The sequence below is a fragment of the Mus caroli genome, unplaced genomic scaffold (genome assembly GCF_978045245.1).
Source record: "Mus caroli unplaced genomic scaffold, Mus_caroli_1 scaffold_10, whole genome shotgun sequence".
Lineage (NCBI taxonomy): Eukaryota > Metazoa > Chordata > Mammalia > Rodentia > Muridae > Mus > Mus caroli.
This window is the reverse complement of record NW_028227265.1, coordinates 116,063,133-116,090,256: the sequence shown is the minus strand read 5'-3', so window position 1 is coordinate 116,090,256 and position 27,124 is coordinate 116,063,133. Positions and strand designations below refer to the sequence as shown.

At 49.4% G+C, this 27,124-nt stretch overlaps 1 protein-coding gene across 5 annotated transcripts in view; it reads left to right on the top strand.

The window, feature by feature from the left end:
* The first annotated feature begins 10,871 nt into the window (after nucleotides 1-10,871).
* Nucleotides 10,872-27,124, top strand: part of Tfdp1 (transcription factor Dp-1) — a 40,332-nt gene continuing 24,079 nt past the window's right edge. For 2 of the 5 annotated variants that reach the window (XM_085844170.1, XM_085844168.1), the window contains exons 1-2: nucleotides 10,872-10,921; nucleotides 11,770-11,844. Coding sequence is in view for 3 of the 5 variants with exons in the window: in XM_085844168.1 (XP_085700294.1) it covers nucleotides 11,833-11,844 (12 nt within the window). In the remaining 2 variants the exon portion in view is untranslated. Of the gene's footprint in view, nucleotides 11,036-11,636; nucleotides 11,659-11,769; nucleotides 11,845-27,124 lie in introns of those variants that run through there. The other 3 variants (XM_085844167.1, XM_085844171.1, XM_085844169.1) reach the window with 3 other exon arrangements.

The following is a 27,124-nucleotide window of genomic DNA, read 5'->3' as shown; positions in this document are numbered from 1 at the left end:
CTGTCCTGGAACTCACTATGTAGACCAGGCTGGCCTCAAACTCACAGAGACCTGCCTGCCTCTGCCTCTGCCTCTGCCTCTGCCTCTGCCTCTGCCTCTGCCTCTGCCTCTGCCTCTGCCTCTGCCTCTGCCTCTGCCTCTGCCTCTGCCTCTGCCTCTGCCTCTGCCTCTGCCTCTGCCTCTGCCTCTGCCTCTGCCTCTGCCTCTGCCTCTGCCTCTGCCTCTGCCTCTGCCTCTGCCTCTGCCTCTGCCTCTGCCTCTGCCTCTGCCTCTGCCTCTGCCTCTGCCTCTGCCTCTGCCTCTGCCTCTGCCTCTCAGGTGCTGGAACCAAAGGCTTGATCTTTCGACCATGCCTAGCCAGAGCTTACTATTTATGTGCCCATTACTAGTGTTAATGAACAGTGCTGCATAAACACTACTATCATCTGTCCCTAAAACACTGTCATCTCTGCAAACAGACTCTACAATTACAAGGAGTGAGTGCACATTTCTTGCTACTAACAGTGCTAGTATTATTCTGAATTCAAAATTCTAGTGGATTCACATACTATTTATCCTTTTGTGTCTGACTTATTTTACGGTGCAGTGTTTCCCAGTCCCATACATACTGTATGTAGCTCATGTCAGAATCCCATTCCTTTTTATGGATGACTAATAATAGCCCGTTGTGTGTGCTGTGTCCCATTTTGTTAATCCCATTTCCATCAGGGACAAGAACTTTCCACCTCGTGGCTATTATAGCTAAAGCTTCAAGGAATATTTTCATAAAATACCAACATCCACCCCATATGTGTGTGTTCTACCACTCTAAAGTTACATGGATTATCCTATGGCCAGCTCCCTTTGTATATCCAGGATAAACTTCAAACGGTCATTATTTGATGAAAGGCATGAATGACTCTATCTACTTTAAAGCTCCAAAGCTCAAGAAACTCCATATTGCATAAGCTCAGAGACCCACACCAATACACAGAAACTCAAAAGACAAAAGCAAATACATGCTATTTAAATCACCAACAGAGAAGTGATTTGTTCCTTACTAGTGACTGTCATAGGATTGGCATCTCCTCAAAGCATAATGACCAGGAGGCCGTAGGTGGAACACTTTAAGTGCCGAAAGAAATAAAAATAAACCTTGCCCATCAAGAATTCTAAAGTTAGTGGGGGGGGAGGGTATGGGGGACTTTTGGGATAGCATTGGAAATGTAATTGAGGAAAATATGTAATAAAAATATTAAAAATTAAAAAAAAAAGAATTCTAAAGTTGGGGTCTGGAGAGATGGCTCAGCAGGCAAGAGCACTGACTGCTCTTCTAAAGGTCCTGAGTTCAAATCCCAGCAACCACATGGTGGCGCACAACTACCCGTAATGAGATCTGATGCCCTCTTCTGGAGCATTTGAAGTCAGCTGCAGTGTACTTATGTATAATAATAAATCTTTGGGCCTGAGCAAGTGGGACTGACGAGTGAGCGGGGCCAACCAGAGGTTCTAAAATTCAATTCCCAACAACCACATGAAGGCTCACAATCATCTGTACAGCCACAGTGTACTCAGATACATAAAATAAATAAATAAATCTTTAAAAAGAAATTCTGGGGCTGGGGAGATGGCTCAGTGGGTAAGAGCACCCGACTGCTCTTCCGGAGGTCCAGAGTTCAAATCCCAGCAACCACATGGTAGCTCACAACCACCCGAAATGAGATCTGGTGCCCTCTTCTGGTGTGTCTGAAGACAGCTACAGTGTACTTACATATAATAAATAAATCTTTAAAAAAAAAAAAAGAAATTCTGAAGTTGGCAAAGCTACTCTTCAAAAGTAAGGGGTACAGGAGCTGGAAAGATGGCTCATTGGTTAACAGCACTTGTTGTTTTTCCAGAGAGCTAGATAGCCCCCAGGTGGCTCACAATTGTCTGTAGCTGCAGCTCCAGGGACTGCAGACCCTTTTCTGACCTCTGTAGGCACCTACATATATGTACACAGGCATACATATATACACATAAAATTTAAAATAAGCTACATGATATGACTTTCTCCAGATTAAAATGCAGAAGAACTTTATATTTTTGTTGTTCACAATGGTGGTGGGTTTTTGTGTTTGGGTTTTTTTTTGTTCTGTTTTGTTTTGTTTGTTTTTACAAGACAGGGTTTTTCTGTGTAGCCCTGGTTAGCCTGGAACTCACTCTGTAGACCAGGCTGGCCTGGAAATCAGAGATCTGCCTGCCACCTGCCCCTGCTTTCTTAGTGCTGGGGTTAAAGGCGTGCATCATCACTGTCCTGTGTAGCTTGATATTTTTATTTATTTATTTTTAAAAACTCATATGCATGGGTGTTTTGCCCATGTATGTATGTATGTATGTATGTATGCATGTATGTACGTGTACCACATGCATGCCTGGTGCCCACAATGTTCAGAAGAGGAGATTGAATTCCCTGGAGCTGGAGTTACAGAGAGTTGTGAACCACCATGTGGGTGCTGGGAATGGGATCCAGGAGCTTTGAAAGAGCAGCAGTGCTCTTAACTCCCGAGCCATCTCTGACTCCTTTTTTTCTTCTTTTGAGATGTATAGTCTAAAGTGCAGGTTGGTCTGGAAGTCACTTTGTAGCTCAGGCTGATCTTGGACTCACGGCGATCCTTCTGCCTCAGACTCCCAGATGTGAGAAGTTCTGATGTGGGCCACCATATAATTTAAAAGAGAAACGCACAAAGTAAATATGGACTGTGTTGGTGGGCAGCAGCATGGAGATGTATAAATGACTAAGCTCAGGTAAAATACAAATTGGCAGGATGATAAAAAAACAGACCCCGGGCTGGAGAGATGGCTCAGTGGGTACAAGTACTAGCTGCTCTTCCAAAGGTCCTGAGTTCAAATCCCAGCAACCATATGGTGGCTCACAACCATCCATAATGAGATCTGATACCCTCTTCTGGAGTGTCTGAAGACACCTACAGTGTACTTACATATAATAATAAATAAATCTGAAAAAAAAAAAACCCAACAGATCCCAATACATACTGTGTGTAAAAGACTTAAGGTCCGTGAACACACAGATGGTGGGATGTGATGTAAAAGGGTCAGGAGTTGAGAGAGCGGATTCACCTACCTGACATAACAATTATAAACATACACATACCAAACTCCCTCAGCTCCCAAGTAGAACAAATGAGGAGGTCAGCTCAGGAACTTGGGAAAGGTCATGGAACGCTTGCCCCTCTGGAAGGGAGAGGCTAATTAACATTCCTCAGACCATGGAAGTGAGGGGTTGGGGGGTACCCGACCTGTGAGTGGGGACACATTTCTCAGGAATGTTGGGCCGGTTATTGGCTGGCCATTCCTTCATTCTCTGCTTCATCTTTGTTCCTGCATTTCTTTTAGACAGGACAAGCTTTGTGGGTGAGTTGGTGTCCTTATCCCTCCACTAGGAGTTCCTGCCTGGCTATTGGAGGTGGCCTCTTCAGGTTCCAAGTCCAGCTGTAAGGCATCTCAACTCAGGTCACCTGCATTGCAGTCTGGTTGTCTTCAATACTGAGGAAAGCAATGATGACTTGGACATTATTCTAAAGCTCTGGCCACCTATAGACAAGGGAAGTCCTTGCCACCTCATTCCCTAAAGACCAATCAGTTTTAAAAGTCACACTGTCCTGCCAATCACATTGTGCCTAATGGCTGCTGCCCTGAAAACTGTATAAAAAGCTCACTGAACAGGCTTTTCCGGGTCACTACTTCACCATCTGTGCAGGACAACCCCAACACATTGGAACAATAAAGTCCTCTTGGTTTTTGCATTGATTCCCAGGTCCACGTGGTTCACTCAGGGGGTCTCCGGTAAGCTAAGGCTCACCAGATTCTTACACAAACGGAAGGGAGAGGCGCAGAGCTTTAGAATAATGTCCAAGTCGTCATTGCTTTCCTCAGTATTGAAGACAACCAGACTGCAATGCGGGTGACCTGAGTTGAGATGCCTTACAGCTGTATGTGGAGCCTGAAGAAGCCACCTCCTGTAGCCAGGCAGGACCCCCAGTGGAGAGATAAGGACACCAACCCACCCACAAAGCTTGTCCTGTCTAAAAGCAATGCAGGGACAAAGATGAAGCCGAGACGGAAGGAGTGGCCAGCCAATAACCGGCCCAACTTGAGACCCATCCCATGGGCAAACACTGGTCCCTGACACCATTAATGACACTCTGTTATGCTTGCAGACAGGAGCTTAGCATAACTCTCCTTTGAGAGGATCCACCTAGCAGCTGACTGAAGCAGATGCAGAGACCCACACCCAACACTGGCCGGTGGTCAGGGACTCTATTAAGAGTTGGGAAAGGATTGAGGACACTAAAGGGGAAAGGAACCCCGCAGGAGGACCAACAGAGTCAACTAACCTGGACCTCTAGAAGCTCTTAGAGACTGAGCCACCAACCAAAGAACCCACAGGGGCTGGAACAAGCTCCCCACCCCCACCCCCACATATATAGATGTGAAGCTCAGCCTCCATGTAGGTCCCCCAACAACTGAAGCAGAGGCTCTCTCTGAAGCTGTAGCCTGACGGTGGTATCCATTCCCCAACAAGGCTGTCTTGTCTGGCTTCAGAGAGAGAAGATGTGCCCACTCTGGCAGGGACTTGATGTGCCAGGGTGGGGGATACCCAAGGGGGTCCCCACCCTCTCAGAGGAGGAGGGGATGGGGAGTCAGGGAATGGGTCTCTGTGAGGAGGGTACTGGGAGGGGGGCAGCATTTGGGATATAAATAAACAAATTAATTAAAAAAGAAAAGAAAACTCGACTGGCAAATGAGCACTGGATCCAAGCAGCTGCGCTGCGTGCTACAAGGGGCTGTAAGAACAGCAGGGCAGGGTCCCTGTGAACTCTCCTTGTACTTTGTGACGTAAATAGTGCTGTTTGGCCAGTGAGTTCCAGATTGCTGCCAGTCTCTTCCCCACCCCAGCACAGGTTACAGACGTGTGCCGCCAGATGGATGTGGGGGATCTGGATACTGGCCGTCGTGCCTTTACCACAAGTACCCTGTTAATCCACTGTTTGTCTCCTCAGTACATCCATGATGTACATTTTGACTGTCAATGTGACTGGCTCAGGAAATGCCTAGGGTATCAATGAAGCACACCTCGGCGGATGTCTCAGGGCATTTCCAGAGACCAGAGGACTCTGGCCTCAGTGCACTAATTCCTCAATTTGGAGTCATATGTGATGGCATTACTAAGAGAAGATGAAAAGTAGGCCATTCCAGCCTTCTGGGTGTGAAGCAGATTTTAGAAGGAACGACCTTTCATTCCAGGATGCCCTAGTGTAGTCTGTGAGCACAAAGCCCAGGGCCAGGTTCTAGGAAGCAGGTCACTGCAGCCATGCCCTTAGGGTTAATCTCAACTTGACTCCTTCCTATATCTCTGTTGTATAAAATGTTTTGGAAAAACAAAAAACAAAAACAAAACAAAACAAAATCTACTTATCCCACATAGAGAGCCAAGCACGTTGCAAACTAAGGTCATCAGTGCAGCCCAACTTGGAGAACCTGTGCGTTTGTCTTCTGAGTCACCTAGGAATCCGGGTCACTCACAGCAGCAGCAATGACCCTGTAGGGGCCATGGAGGTCTTTGTGCTCACGGATGTGCACGAGGGGTTCCTGGAATGTGATGCACAGAGGGTTCTTCCTTCCAGGGAAGGAGTGTAAGACCTGCTTCACACCCAGAAGGCTGGAATGGAATTGCTTTCTAGCTAGGTGATGTTTGCACAATCTGCGTGGACAAAGACTCTCCGGCACCAGACCCTGCTTCTAAACTGGTTGTTCTCAGTCAATCCACGAGACCCATCTTTAGAGAAGGTGTCACATGTAGTCAACCTGTAGAATCCATCTTTATGGAAGGTGTCTGTACTGGCTATTTTTGTGTCAACTTGACACAGCTGGAGTTATCACAGAGAAAGGAGCTTCAGTTGGGGAAATGCCTCCATGAGATCCAACTGTAAGGCATTTTCTCAATTAGTGATCAAGGGGGAAAGGCCCCTTGTGGGTGGGACCATCCCTGGGCTGGTAGTCTTGGGTTCTATAAGAGAGCAGGCTGAGCAAGCCAGGGGAAGCCAGCCAGTAAGGAACATCCCTCCATGGCCTCTGCATCAGCTCCTGCTTCCTGACCTGCTTGAGTTCCAGTCCTGACTTCCTTGGTGATGAACAGCAACATGGAAGTGTAAGCCAAATAAACCCTTTCCTCCCCAACTTGCTTCTTGGTCATCATGTTTGTGCAGGAATAGAAACCCTGACTAAGACAGTGTCAGATATAGTCAATCTATAGAACCCATCTTTATGGAAGGAGTCACATATAGTAAACCTATAGAACCCATCTTTACGGAAGGTGTAACATATACCCTATAGAGTTTCCTTGTAGTTGAGTCTAATCTGTGTTTAGCTTGCTTTGTTCTTCAAAGAGATTTAGGTATGCTCTGTTGTACATGTGAGGTTGAGTTAATCTCCACAAGCAAACTTTTCACCAAATTGTTCTGCGTTTAAATACCCCTAAAATAAACAACCCAGAGTCAGATTCCACCACCAAGGCACACTAAGCTCAACAGCCTTCTTGTCTCCTGCTGCTCACCTCTCTGTTGCCTGTGAAGATCTCGGTGCTGACCTCAGTCATGACCCCCTCATCATGTCCCAAAGACTGCGGCATCACCAAAGCCCGCCCCAGTCTCTGCTCCTGGAAACTGGGAATCTAGAGCTCATGATACAACTTGCAGGAAGCTCAACGTGTTGAACTGTGTATTTCCCAGGTGGCTCCGTGATCATGGTCTCTTCTCTTCAGCTGGGCTGATAGGAGGCCATCTCTGAGCAGTCCTTACCGATTCTCTGAGCTCAGGGAGGGAGGATCCTAGTGCATCTGCTTTCAGGGACTTCCTGAAGCCCTAGAGTTGCTTACTTCCTGTTTTTAATTATTGTGCTCCACAATATCAACCAACCAGTCCCCCAAGAGCTCCCAGGGACTTGGCCATCAACAAAGGAGTACACATGGCTCCAGCTGCATACGTTGTAGAGGATGGCCTTGTCAGGCATCAGTGGAAGGAGAGGTCCTTGGCCCTATGAAGGCTCAACCGATGCCCCAATGTAGGGGAACTGAGGGTGGGGAGGTGGGAGTGGGTGGGTGGGTGGAGGAACACCCTCATAGAAGCAGAGGGAGGGAGGATGGGCTAGGGGGTTTCTGGGGTTGGGGAAACTGGGAAAGGGGCTAACATTTGAAATGTAAATAAAGAAAATATAAAAAATATTTTCCAATAAAAAAATAACCACACTAAAAAAAGTATTGTGTTCCATTCCTGTTTGTGTCATGTAGATGGGTGTTTTGCCTGCATGTCTATCTGTGCAGCATATGTATGTGGTGCCTGTGGAGTCCAGAAGAGGGCATCAGATCCCCTAGAACTGGAGATACTGACAGTTGGGAGCAGCCATGTGGATGCTGGGAATCAAACCAGGGTCCTATGGAAGAGCAACCAGGGCTCTTAACCACTGAGCCATCTCTCTAGTTCCAAGATGATGATGATGATGATGGTGGTGATTTCTTCTTCTCTTCCTCCTTTTCTTCAAATAATGTGTATAAGTGTTTTGCCTGCATGTATGTGTGTACACCATATGTATGCTTTTATGCTTGGTGCCTAGAGGCCAGAAGAGGGTGCCAGAATTACAGATGGTATTTTTTTTTTAAAAGATTTATCTATTTATGTCTGTGAGGACACTGTAGCTGTACAGATGGTTGTGAGCCTTCATGTGGCTGTTGGGAACTGAATTTTAGGACTTCTGCCTAACTCTGTCAACTCTGGCCCGGCTCACTCAGTCCCTGCTTGCTCTGGCCCAGAGACTTCTTATTATTAATAAGTACACTGTTGCTGTCTTCAGACACACCAGAAGAGGGTGTCAGATCTCATTACAGTGGTTGTGAGCCACCATGTGGTTGCTGGGATTTGAACTCAGGACCTTCAGAAGAGCAGTCAGTGCTCTTATCTGCTGAGCCATCTTGCCAGCCCTACAGATGGTACTAAGCTACCTTGTGCTAGGAACGAAAGCTTAATCCTTTGTAAGAACAGCCAGTGCTTTTAACTTCGGAGCCATCTCTCCAGCTTCTACTTTCTGACTCTCAGGGCATCTCCCTTCAGAACATTAGGCTCTTTCCTGCAGGATGGAAATGTTATACAAAGATCCCGTGTGTCTCTCTCTGCTTCACTCTCACTACCGGTTTCTGACTACAGTCGGTTTAGCTTCCAGAATGCTTTGAGGACCTTCCACATTCTCCAGCGAAATCGAGTCAACTGCTCTCAGGAACAACTGCATGTTGAAGGCTGTTGGCATGTAAAGTTATCCCTTGTAGGGGAGGAGAATTAGAAAACAGGAAGACTCCTGGCCATCTGAAGGCTTCCATGCATGAGTTCGATTCTGACGTGCAAAACCAAGGTTAATTAGATGCTTGGCGGCTTAAGAAGGCGGGGCTTAGCCGAAGTGGTGGGAGTAGGTGTGGTCAGCATAAAGGCAGTTAATTGTAAAGCCATGCAATATAGGGGTGTCCAGTAATAATATGTTGCATATTACTGAGTGAGGGCTTTGGTCTGTGCTCCTCAAAGGTCTTCATAGATGTTAATTAGCCCCGCACTTGGTACAGCTCTGACCTCTATATTACTAGTCGGTTGGCTTTATCCAGATACACAAAATTGGGCAAGGAGAAGATTCTCCAGGGCTAGCAATCCCTGGCCTTACACGCTCAAAGTTTATGGGATGGACTGGCAGATCCAGATGCTTACAACTCTCTTCTCTGAGAGCAGAGGGCCTATTGCTCCAGGCTCCAGAAGCCAGAGACTTACAGCTTGAGATGCTGAAGTTGGAGACTTAGACTCTTCTGGGCCAACAGCAGCCACAACACTTGGCAGCTACTGTAATCCCAGCCGGTGCTGTGGCTCTGTGTGGGTACGGGGTGCTGGGAACTTACCTGACTGTAGCTTTAGCTTTCAATCCTAGAGTAAGACCTTGATCCGACAAGACTCGCCACCTTCCTGGAACTCTTCCAGTGACTGGTACCCATGTACTCCCCTGTGCCTCTTCAGAGCCTTCTTCAGTCCTGGTGCATGCTTTATCTTCTCTAAACGGCTTCCTATTTCTGCCGCCTGTCGTCCCACCGCCTCTGTGTGCTGTTGTGCGTGCCCTGTTCACTCTTCAGAGTTCTTGCCGCTGCTACCACTCCGCTGACGCTCTGTCCTTTATTTTTTTCATGTTACCAGTCTGGCTTGTAAAAATAATAAAAAAATGTATAACATCACTTGAGAGAAGTTTCTATTGGACAAAAGATTCTCCCAATTCACTGAAAAGGTGAGTCAAGTAGCTTGTTTATATAGTCAGAAATGGGGTGTGGGAAGGATGCTTGCACCAGTCACAGTCTTTCTGCTTGGCCAGTAGAGATGCTTCCCCCCCCCCAACCCCTCATCCCCCAACCCCAAATTCTGGGTGAAAACTGCTACTAGAGCTTACCAGAGCTCGTGATGGCAAAAAGTCTAGTGCAAGCTATTGACACATTCATGCCTTGGGTATTGCTGGTGCAAGCTATTGACACACTCATGCCTGGGTATCGCCTCTTCTGCTTCAGCAATAACCAGCTGTGGTTGCAGGGCTGCTTCCTCAAAGCCGCTGAGCAGTGTTCAAACAGGACAGCTGCTGGTGGACAGTTCGGCCAGATGCTAAAGAAGGGCTGTTCGGCTGAGTCATGGGACCAAGGCAGCCAGGTATCTGTCAGTTTGGGAGTCAAGTTGGCCTTTCCTCCAGAATAAAATCCGGTCACTCACATTAACAGTTTTCTGATAGCATTTAACTGCGCCCTGCTCTTCAGTCACATATTCTTGGGAAACGTGTCATTTTTATCTGAACCATTTGGACTGATTTGTGAGGCCCAGCCTATTCTCCTCCCGGGCTCTCCAGCTTTAGTCTTAAAGAAGTGGCCTCTAAGATGGACTGAGTCTTCAGGGCTCAGGGTCTACCAGACCCCTCTTGGGATGAAGCAGATGGTTTCTGAAGTGAAAGGTTGTTTCCTGCCCTGAATCACTGACAGCCCAGGTTCAGGGCATGTGGCTGTGGAGGTCAGTAGTTGAGCAGAGGTGGGGGATCTTGTCTCTGTACTGTTCAGTATGCATCGGAACTGTCTTTACTTTGTTCTGTGTAAATGTACAAGATTCTTCTCCCTGTGGTGCACATGCAGGTACTTTAAAGCACTCTCAGAACTGACCTCTTTTTTCTCATGTGTACACACACGCCAGCTTTTTTTCAGTGCGCAGGCATTAACATAGGTATCCATATGTTTGCACAGAGGGTTCTCTTCTGTATATATGTTCAGGCGTGCACACACGACTGATACTCCATGTATACACACGTGTATACAGTCAGACTCTGCATATCCACAGGTGTGCACACACATGATCCTTTCCCTACGTGTGCATGCAGGTATGGCACACATCCTTTTCACCGTTGGCGCGCGTGGTACACGCGCACACATAGAGCCAGACACGTGGCCCTCTACTCCCTGCGCATGCACACAGATATGCATACAGTTGGCCCTTGGTGTACACACACACACACACACACACACACACACACACACAGAGGCGCGCACACACGTGGCCTCTCTCCGAGCGCACATGGAGGCGCGCGCAGCGCTGTTCGGCGTCGGCGGTCTCCAGCCGGGTCCCGCCACACGCGCACGCGCGCGCAGGCCCCGCCCCGCTCCCAGGGCGGGTAGCACCGGCGAGAGGCGCGGGAGATGAGCGGCGGGAGGAGGAGGAGGAGGAGGGCGCCGAAGGCGCGAAAAGGCGCGCAGGCGCGCTGCGCGGAGCGGGCCCGCCGCCGCCCACGTCACCGCGCCGCGCGCACGTCACGCCGGCCCGACGCTCGGCCCAGGGTGAGCCCGCGTCCCGGCGCCGCTGGCTCAGGGCAGGGACCGCCAGGGCCGGACCTCCGGGCCGGCGCCCCCGCGCCCCCGTCGTCCGCCCCGCGCGCCCCGCCGGCCAGCCAGGTGTGGCGGGGGCACCGGCCGGTCGCGGCGGGAGGGCGCAGGCTGGGCGCGCGGCCCCGTTCCCGCCCCAGCCCGGTTCCCGCGTCCGGTCGCATCCCGCCCGCCGCCCAGCCTCAGCCTGGAGTCGGCCTCGACGCGGCGCGGCGTGGGCGGCGGGCAGGGGTCCTGGCCACCCTCCGGCTCTGTCCGCGTCAGGGCGCGGGGCTGGTGGCCGGGCCTAGTGACAGGTGGGGCGGGCGGGCGGGCGGCCGGGAGCCCACCTGTCAGAGTGGTCGGCGGCCCCTCGGGGTCTTGGGCAGCCCGGGGTGGGGGGTGCCCGCCGCGGCCCGGGCGGAGCCACGCAGTGTCGTGTGCCCAAGTGGGGGGCCCTGTGCCTCGGCGGGGCCTGTGGTCAGGCGGGGCCCGCGTGCCCAGGTGGGGTGAGCCTGACGGCTGCGCCTCGCTCCGCCAAGGGGCCGGGGTCTGGCCCCGCTGCCGGTGGGAGCTGCTGGTGCCCGCAGGGAGCATTTCCATTTGGAGAGGTGACTTAAAATCCCCGTGTGGGACCTGCTTGGCTAGCTCTCCTGTCGGGATTGTGCAAGAAAGGCCCCTGCTGCCTGGAGGCCTGCCTCTGCCTCGTGCTGGTGGGGAGATGTTTCCTTTGAAATGAGATGTGCGTTAAACTTCTTTTTTTCATTCTCATTCATTACTCATCCCCTCCCTTTTTTCTTTTCTTTCTTTCTTTTTTTAACCAGATAAGTCCGGTTTCTTCTGTGGAGGGTACGCAGTTAAAGCCTTGATTTCCTGGATCTGGTAACATGGCAAAAGATGTAAGTATGGTCGCTGCATGCTGCAGACATGTTGGCACAGTTCCTTGCAGTTTTCTCCCTTTATTTGAGAGTGGCCATACGTGTGTGGCAGTGGGTTGGCCAAGACATTTTACAGGCAGGAGCTGGGATGGAGATGAGGGATGCTGGCGAGAGTCGGTAGGTGGGTGTCTCCCCTCTGCACAAATGGTCTTTGTCATCAGAAGCGTGACACGGTTTTTTTTGTTGTTGTTGTTTTTTTGGGTTTTTTTTTTTTTCGTGGTTTGATGATGATGTCTTGATTTTTTTTTCTTTATCTAAACTGCTTAAATAAAATAAAAAAATTAATACATCTCTCAGTTATAATGAGTGTGTGAGAGGGTGTTGTTTGTTAGTGGGTTTCCACACAGAGCTGTCAACATGGAACTTACACTGTACTTGTCTTATGTAGTACATAAGACCGTAATCCAGCTTTGATGGATTGAATTCCAACTACTTGTTTGGGCACATTTTTCTCAAAAAGATGACATTTGGTGATTAATGAAACACCGTGGAAATGCGGGTTGATTTAGCTTCATATTTATCACGAAGCTACCGAGTGTTTTGAAGGTTTTTTGGGAAACAGGTATGGACAATTAGGTTTTTAGGCTGTAAATACAGTCTGTATTGTTGGTCACATACATACATTTTTGCAGTATTGCTTTAACTCTCTCCAACACTGATCGTGTCCGTTCCAGTGTTCCTCAGTGTCCACTGTTCTGTGACTGTTAGATTCAAGCCTTTTCTGTGCAGCCCTGGAAATGCAGGCAGACATGTCGCATCAGCTAGAGTTGTGCCCAGGTGTAGCGAAACCGTGGTGCAGGTTCGGAGTCCTGTCTTGACCGGCCCGCATGGTGACCCTCTTCTGGTCATCGAGCACCGGACCTGCTCCTGGCGGGGTCGTGCCTCACCCTGAGAGACCTTGTGTAGGTCACCTGAAGTCACAACTACATATGGTGCAGGCTTGATCTCTTTATGTCTGTTGTCTATGTACATCCATGTCCTGACTCTGCCCCCACGAGTGCCCTAATGAGAGACATGCCACCCAGTGCATGCCTACAGAGTAGCTAGATTTGGTGAATGGGTGTAAATGGGGTACTGGCTCCCGTGCCTTTGTGAGGCCACATTGCATTTTCACTGAGTCAGCATACTCTCAAGCCCAGTCATCTTAGTTTTTCATTATACACTCCTGTGTACAGTGTCCCCTGGGGAGGCAAGTGGTCAGGATCTCCAATCCGACTGCCGGTTTGGGGTTAGCCATTGTGGTGTGGCTAGGCCAGTGCTGTGACTGGGTATCAGAATGCTGCAGCTTAGTCCCCCAACAAGTGCGCACAGACCTAGGCAGAAGTGAAGTGGCGCTCCCTGTTTTCTTGCAGTCAAGAGTTGGGTCTTCTCTGTAGCCAACTTTGTTTTTAAGTAGGATGTGATGTTTGGGTTCGGAAAGGGGCTTTGTGACCTGTGCTGAAGGGAAAGAAAGAGGCACCATTGAAGTGCTCTAAGCACTTGATGCTTAAGGTGAAATCTGGTTGTAAAGTGTCCTGTAGACATGTGGCTCTGAAGGCCGTGACGCTGGTAAGAACAGACAAAAGTCATGTTCGAGGTCACAGAAGAGGAGCAGGAAGGGCAGACAGAAGACAAATAACTTAGGGTTTTTCTGCCCCTGCTGGTGCCCAGGCAGGCCAGCAGGTAAGTTGGGCTCACTGTGAACCGGGGCTGTGAAACCGGACAGGCAGTTGTCAGTGGACAGGATGGGGATGGCAGGAGCTGGCATGGAGCAGTGGAGTGGGGGTGAGCGCCTGCAGATACTCTGGGGCGCACCTGCAGTGCTTTCCTGTAGTACTGTAGACTGTAGTACTGCCCACTTGAGTGTGGGCAGGGTGAGCCATGATCACCCTGCCTTGAAAGCTAGAGAGGCTTGGTTTGGGCGTCTTCTCCCAAGGTCGGTGCTGGCACTCCCTGCCTAGCAAGCCCTGCTGTCTTCCTGAAGATAGTATTCTTGAATCTGTCAATCATCAGAAAAGTTTATCCCCATAGATGTGCCCGGAGGAGTGTTTCCTAGGCGATTATAAATCCCCTCATGTATCGACAATGAGGATTAACTATCAAGTCCATCCCTTGTTGACCTGACAACAAACTCTTCATTTTGAATCTTAACATTCCATCCCTGGTCCTCGGAGGCTCGACTCCTAAGGCAAAATACTTCTAGTGCATTGGTGCGAGCCTCCAGATCCTAACGTTGTTCAAAAACGGTAAATCTGTGGCTGTGAGACAGCCCAGGTGCCAGGCCTCGGTACTTGAGTTTGATCCCTGTGACTTAAACATGGTAGAAGGAGAGAACTGACTCCCTACGTTTTCCTCTGATCTCCATGTGTTCTCTGCACACATGGGTCTGGAGAGAAGGCTCAGCGGTTAAGATGCAGATTGTCCTCTCAGGATGCCATTCCCAGAATCTCCATCAAGCGGCTTGTAACTGCCCTGAGTTCCAGCTCCTGGGGCGTCTGACACCTCTGGCTTCTGTGGGTACCCGCATTCCTATAGATACATAATGCACATGTGTGCATGCAGATACACAGAAATAATAAAAATAAATTAAAAAAAAATTTTAAAGGCAGATTTGTTCTTTATCAAGACTCACCAGCAAAGACTGGACCAGTGCAGAACAGAATTCAGTAGGGCAAACAACCAAGCCTGGCAACTCCCATGCCTGTTATCTTGGGCTGTAACAGACATGAGTAGGTAGCCTTGTCTCTCTAGTACCACTGCTTGGAGCACTCGAGGCCTCCCCTGCCAGCTCCATTTTGTGCTTGCAGTTTTCTTTGGCAAGTGTTCCTTGGTCTGGTCCTGAGATATTTCTTTATCTTAAGGTCTCCATTGCAACTTAGGCCTTACCTTCCCAGCTTCATGCAGGGATCTCTCAGCCTCTTGGCAAAGACTCTAACCCTGCACTCTTATATTTTGTGTACCTGCAAAAACCATCCTGAGGACAGTGCTGAGTTCTGCTGCCAGCTTGAGATAGATGGCTCCTTCTGTGGCGCTAGTGGCCCTCTTATCTCGTCAGCTGAGCTTGGGAAAAATCCTTCCCTGAGCGGTCGCTTTCTCTTGATGGCATTCTCGGTTCAAGCTCTTTCTTTCAAATGAGCTTTTAGTTAAAGGGTGTGTGCGTGCGCACACGCATGCGATCTCATGCGAACAGATAGGACAACTTTGTGGAGTTGTCTCTCTCCTTGTGTCTTTGTGTGGATTCTGGGGGCTGAAGTCGGGTTGCTAGACCTGCTTTCACCTGCCCAGCCACCTTACCATCTGGACTTATTGTGTCAGTTGGACCTTTCTGTAAGTGACTTGCCCTAAAAGCATGCTGGTCTTTTTCTTTTTTTTCTTTTTTTCAGGTTTTTCCAGACATGGAAAACCGCTCAGGTTGTTTCTCTGTGTAGTCCTGGCTGTCCTGGTACTCACTCTGTAGACCAGGGTGACCTCGAACTCAGATCTGCCTGCCTCTGTCTCCCAAGTGCTGGGAGTCCTGAAGGCCTGTGGCACCCAGCCCTAAGGGTGTTTATCTTGCCTTGTGGGTGTGAAGTGTGAGATTTCCCCTCAGTTGTAGGTGCTTTGTCTGTACCTTCCTTGTGTGCAGCTTTGAGCTCATGCTTGCACCTTTATCTGTATGCTTTGTTTTGTCATCTAAGAGTGCAGCAAGCAGTAACCGTGTCACAGCCTGGACGCTGCGCTGTCTCAATCACCAGACAACGTAGCCTGTTCCTTTTAAAATTAGCCTCACTTACATGTTAAGGGCATGGGCAGAATACGGCCAGATTATTTCCCAGAAGGTAACACAAGTGGCCTCTAGCCCAGTTCCCAATAGAACCTTTGTCCCCTCTGAAACTTCAGGAGCCGAGCCTTCAGTCCACGTTTCCATTGACATTCTGGTCTTTTCCGATGCTTGTCAGAACAGCTTAGAAGTTTTGCTTGGAACCTTCCAGGATTCCTTTACACCACAGGCCTGCAGATCATGGATCATGTTTCCCGCAGCAGTACCCATGCCTCAGTTTCCCTCATCAGTCATGTTTCCCATCACCATGACAAGAGCGAGCGACAAGCAAAGGTTTATTTTGGCCATCATGATGGTGAAGGTGTGCTGGAGGCGGCTGTGGTGTCCACAGTCAGAGAGCAGAGATGAGTGCGGTGTCAGCTGGCTGCCTTCTCTGTTCCTTTGTATTTAACGTGAGGCTCCAGGCCATGGGACGGATGGTGCGGCTCACATTCAGGGTGGGTCCTCCCAGAAAACTCTCCACAGAGTCTGGAGGAAATCCAGTCAGCCTCCTGGTACAGTTGAGACAGCTCTCGTACTGTGGTCTTTGTCTTTTTAGTGGTTATTTGTTAACTTGATATGTTTTAGAATTGTAGAGAGTTGCTACTGAGTGAATTAGTACAGGAAATAAACTTTACTATAGTGCAGACCAGTGATACCAGCACAGTCTTTATCTGTGGACTGAATGCTGCTTTCTGCACAGCACGTGCACTTGCTTCAGTGTCCTGTGTGCACTGCAGTCTGCTAGGTTTCCAGTGTTCCAGGCCCTTCGTAGCCAGGGCAGTCAGTGTTGGGCTGCATCGGACCAATTTTCAGCAGCTCATGCTCAGAGGACAGTTTGTTCAGGAGGGCCTGTTGATGTTGCATTCTGGGAAGTGACCGGACTCCAGAGGTGCACAAGTGCCTAGCCCTCTTGCTGTGAACATTGCTGGGAGTTCTTTGGCTTCTGGGATCAGTCTTCTCAGATGGTTAAAAAGCCATTCTGACCCTAAGGATAAATCCTAGGAGCAGTGATTGTGAGGTGTGTGTACCTGTATATGTGTGTGCATGCATGTACACAGGTAGTGTCTTTGAGATGTCAGATTTGTTCTAGACAGATGGGGCTAGATCACCATGTGTGTGTATGCCATCAGGCAGCTGGAAAGCACCCATTTTAACTTTCCCTCCCCAGGAGCAATGCTTTAAAAGTTATGAAACTTGCTTAACCCAATATGTAAAGTAATAAATTGCATCTTGTACCTGGGGAGTTCCAGGTCAGTTAGAGCCACACAGAGGAACTGTGGGCTCAAACAAACACAGAGTTTAGAAATGAAAGTTTCCTCACCTTTTTCCTTGATCTCTCAGCTTTGCGTCTGTCTATAAATGTAAGAGAACATGCCTTTAAAACATTTTTTAAAATGTTACGTGTGCTTGCCCGCCTGCACAAATACCACGTCATATATGTGGAGATCAGAGGCCAACTTTTGGGAAGTAGTTCTTTGTCCAACCATGTGGGTCCTAGAAGTCGAACTCTGGCCCCTAGGCTTGGTGGCCAGCGCCTTTACCCACCGAGGCAGCTCTCAGGCCTCGCCTTGAATTTTAACAGCAGAGAAAGGTGATTTGCAGGAAGGGTTTTGTTTGTTTTTGTCTCCAAGTACTGGAGGTTGAACCCGGTGCTCTGCCTCTGCGAGGCTCTGTCTCTGAGCTACATTGCCCGCCCCCTTTGTACTTTTGCTTGAGACATAGTCTAAGTAAGTTGTCTTTCCTGTCCTGGAGTTCACTCTGTGCTCTGTCTGGCCTTGAGTGGCCCTGATGTTTCCCCCTCTGAGTGCTGGGATCACAGGCATTTGTCGCTCATGACTCGGCTGTACTTCTTTATCGTGACCATCATGATTTTCTGAGGCTGGAGCTGGAGAGGTGGCTCTGTGGTTAAGAGCACATGCTGCTCTTGCAGAGGACCCAGGTTTGAGTCTTAGCACACATAGTGGCTCACAACCATCTGTAACTCCAGTTTCAGGGATCTGCCACCCTCTCTGACCTCCAAGGTCACCAGGCATGCATGTGGCACACATGTATACAGCTGGCAGAACACTCATATAAACATTCATACATAAAAATAATTTCTTTAAGGTTCTCTGAGGCCCAGGTTTATGCTAGTGGCTGCATAGAACGCAGGGTGGTAGCGTATTAAACCATTTCAGCTGCTGAGGGCTTGGACATCTTATTTATGTGTATGTGGTGGTGGTGGTGGATTTGTTTTGTTCTGTTGGTGTTGGGTGCTGAACAGTGCCCTGTGTGCACTGAGTGTGTGCTCTAACTCTGAGCAACTGTCTCAGCACCTGGGATTTAAAGTAAGATGTCTTAGGCTACCTCTGTTGCTTTAACCCAACTGTACTATGTGTGGAAGAAGACAGAAGGGGAGAAGCTGGGGGGGGGGGTTCAGTCCTTAGCCTCTGCATGTGTCTTGGTGGCTGAGTTTGGGGTCAGCTTTGAAGTCACATTGGTCTCTGGCCTGGTATGCTTTTGAGTCAGTCCATTTATTGAAAATGACTCTTGCTTTAGAACATCTTCCAGCAGTCTTGCTATTCCTACTTTACTTGTGTGACCTAGAAGACAGACATCTGGAGTTCTGCATGGATAGGAGACTGAGGTCAGTGCTGTTCAGTTTGTTTGGAGGCTGCTGCTTTCAGAGTGCGGTGCATGCCTGGTTTAGGAAAGAGGCAGGGACCAAGGCAGCTGTTGAAATTGGACAAGAAAGTGCAGTTCTGTGTTGTGGGGCAGCCACTTCCTACCCAGTGAGTCTCCACCTGCCCTAGCTGTGGTAATTGTTTTCTACGTCTGAGCCATCCACTGCTATGTTTCATTCTCCCTTCCCAAAGCTGCCCTGTGACACCAGGAAGTGGGACTTAGAAAACCTGGACAGTTAGCTACCTGGCAGCTCTCCCAGGTAGCTGTGCATTTGGGTCTCTTGTGTAATAAGAGGCATCATTTGAGTGTCTTCTGGCAGGAGGTAGGTGCCTGTAGGATTTGAGGCTGCAGCAGATCCCGTGGCCTATCTGCTTTTCTAGGAAGGCCAAATCTATAGTCATAACCCAGCGTGCACATAATGTTGTGGACAAGGGCTGAGGCTGAGAGAGAGCCCTGAACCTGCTCACACGCAGAGCAGAATTGAAGGTCATTCAGGGCTTGCTGGGCCTGTGCGAGGAAGGACGTGTCAGCACTGTTGCTCACTAGCTGAGTGCTCGCAGGGCTGAAGCAGGTCATGTCCTGTCAGAAGCTGACCAGGTCTGTTGGTCTGGCGTAGGGTTTGTGCCTGGAAGGAGAGGATGGCAGAGACATGCTTGTGTGGGTGATGCATGGCTGTTTCAACAACCCCCTACTCTGCTTTGGTGGTACTGGGAGTTGAGTCTAGGGCCTCACCATACCGGTCAACAGCTCTGACCACTGAACTATAGCCCCAGCCCTCTGAGTGTTTTCAAGGGCTCTTCCTTGTAAATTGCTCATAACTCCTGTTGTGGATCCTGGCATCTTTTGATCTACCCTTGTTCAGAATTGATGTGAGTCTCCGAGTTGGTGGCTCTTGATATGCTAGCCCACTACTCTCCCTTCTCCAGACGATAGGAAGCTTGCATTTTGTTGACATTTGAGTTTATCTCCCAGGCATCAGCTAGTGTCAACCTGAAGGTTTTAGATTCTCCCTAAGGACATGGATTCTTGCTGCCCATTTGGGATGGGAACTGCCCTGGTAGTTTCTTCAGAACTCTCTCAGCTTGGACCAAGGCTTTCAGACCTGTCCTACGCACTGGACAAGCTCACTTGCTCGCTCTCTCTCTTTTTTTTTTTTTTCCAAGACATGGTTTCTCTGTGTAGCCTTGGCTGTCCTGACTCACTCTGTAGACCAGGCTGGCCTCAAACTCAGAGATCCGCCTGCCTCTGCCTCCCAAGTGCTGGGATCAAAGGCGTGTGTCACCACACCCAGCATCACTTGCTCTCTCTAAACCTGTCCCCCATCCTCTGAACATTTCTGCTGCTCTCTAGGAAGTGAGCTCTGCTTCTGTAGACCCTGTGGTAAGCTATGGATGGCTTGGCTTCATCCAGTTATTCAGGATTCAAGTGGTACTGGAGGAATCAGAAAGGCTAGTGGTAGACATCTGGGCTCATCCCCAAGGTTGCTAAAGGGATACTGTGATCTTTTGTTGTTGTTATTGTTGTTTGTTTTGTTTTGTTTTATGTTTTTCTTAAAGATTATAAAACCTTTTTATATAGATTACGAAATTTTATGTGTATGAATGTTTTGCCTGCACATATATAAGTGCACCATTTACATGCCTTATACCTGTTTGGACCAGAAGAGGGCACTGGATGCCCTTCAACTAGAGTTATAGATGGTTGTGATCTACCGTGTGGGTGCTAGGAACCAAATGTAGGTCCTCTGCAAGAGCAGTAAGTGTTTCTAATCTGAGCCATCTCTTCAGCCCTTCCACAGGCATGGATGCAACAACCCCATGTGCTGCACAGTCTTACCCCACTGCACTCAGGCTGTTTCTTGCTGTTCTAGTCAGCATTTTGCCCTAGGTCTTTTTATGGCAGCAGATAGAAACAGGTGGCTGATACATTGCATTTAATTTTACTTTCTTTGTTTGAGCTCAGGATTCACCTTCAGCCTCCCTGACGCCAAGATTACCAGTGTGTACTGTCACCACTGGCTCTAATGATGTGTGTGTGTGTGCACTTGTGTACACGTGCTACACCTGTGTAGAGGCCAGATGTCTGCTTCTATCGCTCTTACCTATTTTTCTAGACAGAAAGTCATTAGGCAGCCCTGGAACTTGCTATGTAAACTAGGCTAGCCCTGAACTCAGAGATCAACCTGTCTCTGCCTATTGAGTGCTGGGGTTAAAGGCACGTATGACTGTACCTAGCTTACCACCTTATGAGATGGTCTTTCACTTTACCTGGAGTTTATGGACTAGCTAAAGACTTGGCTGACTATTCAAGGGTCTTCCTGTTTCTGCCTCTCAGTGCTAGGAATACAGGTATATACTTCCATGCCTGGCTTTGTGTGGGGTCTGGGAATTCAGACTCAAGTCATCAGGCTTGCATGGCAAACATTGTGGAAACTTGTGGAAGCTATTTAGTCATGTTAATGTGTCATTGTTGTTTTCTCTTTTACTGTGGGTGTAATATAAATGACTTTTTTCCCAGTGTCTCACACGGGTGTCTGCTCTTTGGATATTTACTTTGGGTGGATCATGACACAGGTAGCCACTCGTGAGCCTTGCTCTGGCTCCTCCTGCTGTATCGTCTAGCTTCCTGGCAGGTTATCCACATGGTTGGATAGATGTCGGTTTAACACTGGTTTCACTTTATGTTTCCTGGTGACTGCAGGCGAGCACCCATCTTTTGCTGGAGGTCTTCAGGTTGGCCTCTGTCAGGTGCCTTGTCACTGTCCTTTCTGATGAAGGAGCTGGAGTGGTTAGTGTCTGAAGTGGATCAGAGCCCTCTTTCTTTCTCCGTTTCTTTTTTGACATCATGTTATGAGATCTTTCAGGTTGCCCAGGCTGGCCTTGAACTCTTGGCCTCAAATCATCCTATCACTTCTGGCATAGCTAGGACTTTAGGTGTGTGCTATCCACTGTACCTGGCTTCTGTGTTTTCTTAGTGGTTCTTTCTGTGATTCTGGGGATTGAACTCAGGGCTTCTGCATGAGGTGGGCAAGCATTTACATACCTCCATTTATTTACCTCCTTTAGTGGAAAAAAATGTTTCTTTGACCAATTTTCTGCCATTTTCAAATACTGCTTCTGCCTTCACCCCTTAAGTCACATTGTCTATTTGTTGGGCACTTGTGGAAGGCACAGCTTCACACTTCCCAGCCGCTGGTCAGGGTCCTGATAGCAGAGCCTTTTGTCCCAGGGTCTTGGCTTTTTCATATACTTTTCAGGTGTTTGCAAGGTCTAGTCTGGGGATTCCCAACTCAAGACAGCGTCTGTGAGGCCTTGGGGCCTCGGTTTCATTTGAGTGTTTGAGTTGGGGATCCCCTCCGCTCCCTCCCCGTTGATGTCAGCATTTGGACTTGATGTTCCTCAGCCTCCTTGTCCTTGTTCTGCTCTTGTAGGTCGGCCTCGCTTGCTGTTTTCCCCTGGGAGCCTATGTGATGTTTGTTAGATGAGCTTGGAATCCACCCCACATACAGTGGCTTTGTGCTGTGGCCTGCCGCCCTGCCCTGCCCTGCCCTGGCACAAACGGCTGCAGACCTGGGTGCTCAGCAGGCTGGGCCCAGTGGTTACCCAGAGGCTGCAGTCTCCCTTCACCCCTTTGGTTTGGAGCTAGGAGGTTGGTTTGCCGAAGGAGGATTTTGACTGGTGTGAGGTGGCCTGGGCTTCTAGAAAGATCCATTGTCCCGGTGGGGTTCTGTCCCCTGCAGGGAGGATACCTGAGTTTCAAAGGCATTGGATCGGGCAACTTCTCAGAAAGGAGAATAGCACAAACGGACGGGTGGGCGGATGCAGTGAACTCAGAACTCTCTTCTGCTAGATATGTCCATGCACAGGCACAGATGACCTCCAGAGGTGACAGTGGCTCCCAGAAGGCTGGCTTCCCAGATAGGGCCTGTGCCAGGCTTTTTACTCCGGTGCCTCAGGGCTGCACAGTTCCAGCTAGCCAGGCCTGTTGTCAGCAGTTGTGAGAGTCAGGAAAATACTGAAGTATGGTTTCAGGAATTACACTCTCCATTACTGTTGGAGGGAGTGTCTTTCAGGTTAACAATGCATAAAGAGGGTAATTACAGGTCGTTCTCTAAGAGGTAGGAATGGTGACTTCCAGTGGTGTGTCCCAGTTGCTGGACTGTAGGTGTTCTGGGTGGAAGCTGATTCTGAACAGCACCCTCTGGCCAAAGCCAGATGCGCAGCTCTGTAAACACTTGGGCAGACATCGATTGAGGGCAGACATCGATTGACCACCGCAGCAAGAATGCTGGAAGGTGGTGGCCATGCTGACTTGAGTAGAGATTAGCGGCACTAGGCCCAACCTTGCCAGGGCTTAGCTCCAGCAAGCTCTGAAGTTTAAATGTGTTCTGTGTCTAGTGAGGTCAGTGGCCACTTTCCCTAGGTTATGAATTTACTCCAGTCGTCCCTCACCTACACTGTGTAGAAAGATGTCACTCAAGAGAGTTGAGCCCACAAAGCAGGCCATACACGTGTACAATCCTCTGAAAGCTTGTCACCCATGGCCTGGCACCTGTGTGGAAGGGCTAGTATTTACAGGTCTGTCTCCTGACATCTGTGAGAAAGTAACCTTTCAACTATTAAGACAAACAAGTAGAGTTCCCGGGAGAACACAGTTTGCTGTTGCAGGGCTGTGGGGTTGACAGGCAGGCTTGCCAGGTATGTGCTGCAGTCTCCCTGACGGGTGACCTGGGGACCTCTTTTCCAGGCATCCTCAGAGCTGGCTTCTGGTCCCTTAGGCCACCCACACACTGTGTATTTATGACACAATGTAGTTTTTTTGTTTTTGTTTTGTTTTGTTTTTGTTTTTTGTTTTTTCGAGACAGGGTTTCTCTGTATAGCTCTGGCTGTCCTGGAACTCACTTTGTAGACCAGGCTGGCCTCGAACTCAGAAATCCGCCTGCCTCTGCCTCCTGAGTACTGGGATTAAAGGCGTGCACCACCACGCCTGGCTCACAATGTAGTTTTTAACATCTGCTTGTTACTTACCTACTTTTTGTTTGTCTTCTGTGTCCCCAAAGATGGCAAGAGGCTCTGCCTGGCTCAGCATGTTTCCTAAGGAGATTGCTGTTCTCATGGTTGTTGTAGAGGGGATTTAATTCTTAACTCTGCTCGTAGATTTTGGCTGGTGAAACAGGAAAGTGTGGAGATAACACTTTTCCTAGTGGTTTTTATGAGGGCTTGTATTTGTGACCTTTTGTCTCTGTACTTGGGGTGAACATAAGTGGACACAGGACAAGTGGGAGGCTTAGAAAATGCCAGATCAGGGAAGCCCAGGCGTGATGCCAAGGATGCCAGCGGATGGGCTCCCCTGGCAGGACCTTATTACTGCTTCATGGCTGGGATGCTGTTTTGTGCTTTTCAACTTCATAGTCACCATTGTTCCTGCTTAGAGTCAGTACTTAGGCTTCCAGGCAGTGTCCACACCCACCAGACAGGTGCCCTGCAGAGGAGAGAGATAAACTTGCTGGTAGAGAAATAAACCATTTGTAAACGGGAAGCTCTCAGGGAAGAGCGATGCAGGCTGTCCCCTGGGAGAAAGCCCTTGAATGAGCCCTGGGGTGTGGCTGGGGGCATCAGTAGCATAGGGCATCTCTGCTTTCAGTCTGCATCTGCTACGCACAGCTGCGGGGCTGAGACTGTGGTCACTGGTGGTGACTGTGGCCACTCTGGGCTGTCGTTGAGGTTGGTGCTGTCATGTTTGTGAAGCTGACTATTGACAAGCACCAGCAAAATTTGCTCTCTGGTGCTTGCTGTTGGTGAGTTGACTGTCCCATCATTGTTCTCAAGAAGGGGTGGTTGTGGTCACCATGGTCACTGTGGTCATTGTCATCTGCTGCTGCTGTTTATACTACAGGCCTGCCTAGAGCAGGATACACTGAAGAAACCAGCCAGTGTCAGCAGAACAGTTAATGTTCTCTCCCTGGAAGGTGCCTGGGCTCTCCAGCTTAAAGGTATTACAGGAGAGCAAAGTCTGGAGTAATTACTTCAGTGTCTAATGTACTAATAGAAAGTGGGCAGAGGGGTGGAGGTGTTGCTGAGGACCTTGTGAGTCATGCTGCCACTGACCAGCTGCAACTTTATAGCCTTGGGTGTACCTGGTGTGACCTTGGGAATACTGTGACCTCTAGAGTATCTGGTTGGTTGGTACTCATTGCTATTCTTTGCCACCTTCCATCGCAGTCGCATCTGGCCTCTGTGTGGCCCTAATTTGGGAGGGGAGGGGAGGGGAGCCGCAGCAGGTCTTCTCTTTGCTGCCCTACCCTAGCAGCCACTCCTGTTGTGCTGTGTGGCCCTGTCACAGTCCCCCTGATGAGTTGAATCTGCATCAGTGACTCTCTGTTGCAGGGAAGGCTAGGGATGGTTTTTGCTCTTGTCCATCAGTCTCTGGTTTACTATACTTTGTAATCACCTCCAGGCAGGGTGGGTGCAGCTCGAGTGCATGTACACATGAGTATAACTATGCATTCTGGTCACAGAATCCCAGAGCTGTAGTGTGTAGTGCTCACCCTATATAAACCTTTGTTCGGGTCCTTTGGAATATGCTCCATGACTCACACTTGGCTGTGAGTCACCTGGTGCTGTGTGACAGACATCCTTAGAACCGAGTGGCTGAAGGTAACGGTGTCCATACATCTCTGGTCCTGTGCCTCTGTGGGTCAGGATTGAGTAGTGACTGGGAATGTTTATCTTATGACTGAGCACTGTACAGATTTGAAGCTGTCTGGAGTCTTGCCTACTTCTGTGATGGGAATCTCCCCTGCCCACCACAGGCTGCTCTCGCGTTCTTGTGACCAGGCTGCCTGCTTCCCAGAGAGAACATGCTGACTGCAAAGGTTGTACTAGCATTTCAGTTTGTGCTATAGCGTTCAGTTCAGTCAGGCCAGGAGGCTGGGAGACATCTGTCCCGGTCCATTTGAGCTGCTTTAATAAAGATATAATGGAATCTCCTTGCAAGCCCAAGATCAAAGGCAGATTTAGTGCTTAGCAATGGCTGATGGCTGCCTTTTCTCCAAAGGAGTAATGTTCGTGTGGTTTCTCTGCTGTGTCCCCACATGGTGAAAGGGCACAGCTCTCTGGGTGCCTCTTGTGGGCCTAATCTTATCGCAAAGGCTCTGCCCCTCAGCTTCACCATTTCCTAAAAGTCCTATCTCTACTGAAGGGTGTGGGAGGCAGACATTTGGACTGTAGCAGATTGTCCTGGGAGGTTGTCTTCCACCGCACACTGTGGTCTGGGGTACCGCACGCCAGCTTAGACGTAGCAAGCTTCCTGGCATGGTCAGGTCTCTGCTGAAGGCTGCTGGCTTCTAGAGTCAGCTACACAGAGACTTTTGCTGGTCTTCAGATCTCTATGAAGAGAACCCCCAGTGGTTTTGTTTTCTAGTTTCCTTTATGGACAGGAGAGCTTGCGTTTCCTTTTTGATGTTGACACCCATGTGTTATGAAAGAGTGGCCTCTGCTCGTGAAATGCTGGGACAAGCTGTGGAGGGCCTTAGCTGGCTCCAGGAGCCTTTTGCTGGGTCTTTTGGGTCAGATTATTTTAAAAAGAAATATTTATTAGTCTATTTATATGAGTACATTGTAGCTGTCTTCAGACACATCAGTTTGCATTACAGATGGTTGTGAGCCACCATGTGGTTGCTGGGAATTGAACTCAGGACTTCTGGAAGAGCAGCCAGTGCTCTTAACCACCGAGCCATCATCTCTCCAGCACCCTTGGGTCGGATTTTATCTATTGATCTCAGGCCCCTACTTGAAAAGGGGCTGAGGATAAAGCTGTGTATTTACTGCTGGCTCTGGAAAACAGATCTGTTCAAAGCATTGTCATGAAATCATGCCCCAAAGCCAGCAGTCCTCAACTGAGGGCAGTTTTGCAATCTAGAGATACTTTTGTTTGTCATGCTGGGAGGTACAACTGGCAGGTAGTGAGAAGTAGTCAGGGGTGTGGCTGAGCTCACTGTAATAAAGGATCGCCCCGCCCTCCTGGGAGCTATACAGGGGACCCTGTGGGATACAGCTAAGCAGGGCAGCTTTCGTGGGGTGCTTACTTGGGGCTCGGGGGATACAGTTACCCTTGTTTGCAGACATGGATGATGGTGGGGGACAGACTTAAGTTGGGCAGTCCTCCCTGGCTTCATGGCTTCCTCTTTCCTTCATCTTGGTCCATTGCTTCACCATTACCTTTGAGCCATCAGGCACCAGACTGAGACTTGTGGAAGTCTGCCTGTTCACCACGTGTCTGACCCTGCACAGGTCCTGCTGGCTGCTCCTGGCCAGTGAGCTCTATGAGGCCTGTCTAAGGAAGGAGGACTGATTTGGAGGGAGCGACCCTGTTGGGTCAGGTGGATGGTTAAGTGGACCATCTGCGTCTCTCACATGTAGTCTCTCCCTGCAGTGAGACAGCTGCGATGGGATGGTAGCCCTGTGTCAAGGCTGGGTGTGGCCTGAGAGGAGTTGGAGCGCAGGGCGGCTGAGGGACTGGCTGGGTCTCCTGTCCACCCTGCCTTCCTTTACCTCGGGGTGATCTGTACAGTGGTGGATGTCAGACTGGTTTCTGTGAGTGGTAACATAATGAAACTTACAGACACAAACATGGCGCGGGGCTGAATCCCTGCACTGGGTTGTCTGTTAGCTGCTGTATTCCTGGGCAGTACTCCTCTGTGGTGGACTCCCTGATGGACAAGGAGAGGTGATTCGGTCCATAGTGTCCGCATTTGCCTTTTCTGCCAGTGACAGCAAAGGCTGCTGCTCTCTCAGG